A 2,500-nucleotide genomic window follows, 5' to 3' on the forward strand; every position below is an offset into this window, starting at 1 on the left:
CGTCAGCATGTCGTGTATTTTATATTATTACACGCAAATCGAATGAGTATTAGGAATCATGCCATAAAAAAAAAATAGCTACCCGTTTCTTAAATATTGTGAATAAACTTACTACATTAATCTAACCTAACCCACCTGTATTGCGTTCTCTCTCTCAGTCTCACGTCCTATGATTACCTGACAGCCTGACAACACCTGAGAGATCAAAGGACTTAATATTGAGGAAAAAACAAAGCAAACATAATGGAAAGCAAACATAACAGAAGAGAATGCTGTAAATGACTTCTGGCCACCACTATACCTTCCATTACTCACGTGAAAGGCGCCAGGAAACCCCAGGGCTGAGGCTGCGGGCGTGGGCGTGCTGTGAGGATGTGCAGCACCTCCCTGAAGATGGGCAGGGTGAAATCAGCCACTTGACTCCTGGCGTGGGTCATGCCGAAGGGACCTAAACCCATGTCTGCCTCCTGAAGGGGAACAGGGAGAAGTAATATTTAGATTATAATGAGAGTATAATTCGTGAGGATATAACTAATGACTGCACAGGAAGAAAAAGTAAGAAATGAAATGTAAGGCTGTGTAAATCGTGTTTGTGTGTGTAAGGAAAGATGTAAGGGTGAGTGTGTGAGTGTTTAAGGCTTGTACAGGAAGAACGAGTAGTAACTGGAACCTTAAAGTGAGTTGTGGGACGTTCAGCGATAGATAGGACTGAGTAGTGGCAGTGTTGTGGTAGAGAAAATATTGAGTGGAGACTGCGAAAGTATGTAAGGAGGAAACGAAGAGAGGTTATGGTGTGTAGACATGAGGAGGGGAGGCATGTAAAGGAGATACCTGTGTGTTTAGCAAAAGGGGGAACGGGAGAAGGTTGGGGAGGGAAGACTGCTTAGATGTGGCAATACGTAACATAAAGGAGAGGTTATGTAGAGATGGGGAGCGGAGACTTGAGTAAGGGAGATAGCTGTCTGTTTATATGTTTATGTAGAAAAGGGGAATAGGAGAAGAATGGGGAGGGAAGACTGCAGAGGTGTGTCAGTATGCAATGAAAAAGAGAGTTTGGGTGAGGGGGACTTGTCCGAGGAAGATAATTAGCTGCTTGTGTTTAGAAAAAGGGAAGGGTGAGAGAGAAGGAAGAATGGGGAGGGGAGACTGTGAAGGTAAGCCAGCATGCAACGAAAACGAGAGATTATGTGGAGATGGCGAGGAGAAACATGTGTAAGGGATATAACTGGTTGCTTGTGTTTTAAAAAGAGAGAGAAAAATAAGAAAATAGACTGTGGTTGTTTTGTAAGGAAGACTTATGTAGGGAAAGGCTAACTGCTTGTGTGTTTCGAAAAAGGAAAACTATAGATGAAGAGTGTGTGAAAGGAATAAAAAAAGACATTAGCTGAACGAGTGAATTAGGCCTGGCTTTGAGTGGAGATAACTGATGACATTGATGGTAAGTTTGGTTTTAAAATAGGTCTAATCAGTGGCAAGGCTGGGTAGTCTAGTTTTGAGTAGGTCTGGTGATAGGGCTGGGAACGGTGTAGTTTTGAGTAGGTCCATTTAAGGTGAAGTAGGTGTAGGCTAGGAAGATCCCAAGATTTTAAGGATGACCGAAGAGTTAGATCTTAAAGTACGAGTAGATTGTGCGGGAGAGATATCGCACGCACACACACACACACACACACACACACACACACACACACACACACACACACACACACACACACACACACACACACACACACACACACACACACACACACACACACACACACACACACACACCTTCCTCATAACCATCCCAATCATGCCATTCCACGTTCCGTTGTCCGTCGGGGCGCCCCAGTAACCGTCCCCCTGCACCACGCTGTACCTGCAGAACCGGGGACAGGTGCGCTGAATTACATGGACTTGCACTGAAATGCATCAAATTACGACCAGCAAGAGCACCAGCTTAATTGTCTGTATCTGAAGCGGCATATCATCTTTTCTTTTGCTGGAGGGGTGAATACAAGGGGATACTATTGCATTTCAAGTGGATTTCAAACACTAACATTTCTTAAGATACATACTGTACACGGAAGATTGTTGAAGTTGAAGGTAGTTGGGATGTGACCAGTGGGAAGACCAAAAGATTTTAACCCTTTCACTGCTATTTGACATGTTTCCTTAATCACAAACTACTCTAAAACATTTTATTATTTTTTCTGCAGCTACCTGTGAGCACAAGACTGGCTAAACATTGATAATCCACTCTTTTCAACCCCTTTTCTATCTCATAGATGCTCTGAAAGGTTCTATGCATTGGATTTAGTGTTGTGAATTGTTCCATATCCCAGTGAAAGAGTTAAGAACATAAGAACATAAGAAATAAGGGAAGCTGCAAGAAGCCATCAGGCCTACACGTGGCAGTCCCTGTACGAATCATACCAACCTATTAAATTAAGAATGCGAAGGAGGACGTGAGAAGGATAAACATTAGAGAAGACATCACATGACCGCAAACAGTGGCACA

At 43.3% G+C, this 2,500-nt stretch overlaps 1 protein-coding gene across 1 annotated transcript in view; it reads right to left on the reverse strand.

Annotated features, from left to right (window-relative positions):
- LOC135113911 (uncharacterized) overlaps positions 1–2,500 on the reverse strand; it is a 7,886-nt gene that overhangs the window by 1,158 nt on the left and 4,228 nt on the right. Inside the window, exons 5-6 of the mRNA XM_064029530.1 lie at positions 1,771–1,858; positions 316–467 (exon numbers count right to left, since the gene is read on the reverse strand). Of these exons, the coding sequence (XP_063885600.1) occupies positions 409–467; positions 1,771–1,858 (147 nt within the window). The 3' untranslated portion in view covers positions 316–408. The remainder of the gene's footprint in view (positions 1–315; positions 468–1,770; positions 1,859–2,500) is intronic.

This window comes from Scylla paramamosain, chromosome 26 (assembly GCF_035594125.1).
Source record: "Scylla paramamosain isolate STU-SP2022 chromosome 26, ASM3559412v1, whole genome shotgun sequence".
In the NCBI taxonomy this organism is placed as follows: Eukaryota; Metazoa; Arthropoda; class Malacostraca; order Decapoda; family Portunidae; genus Scylla; species Scylla paramamosain.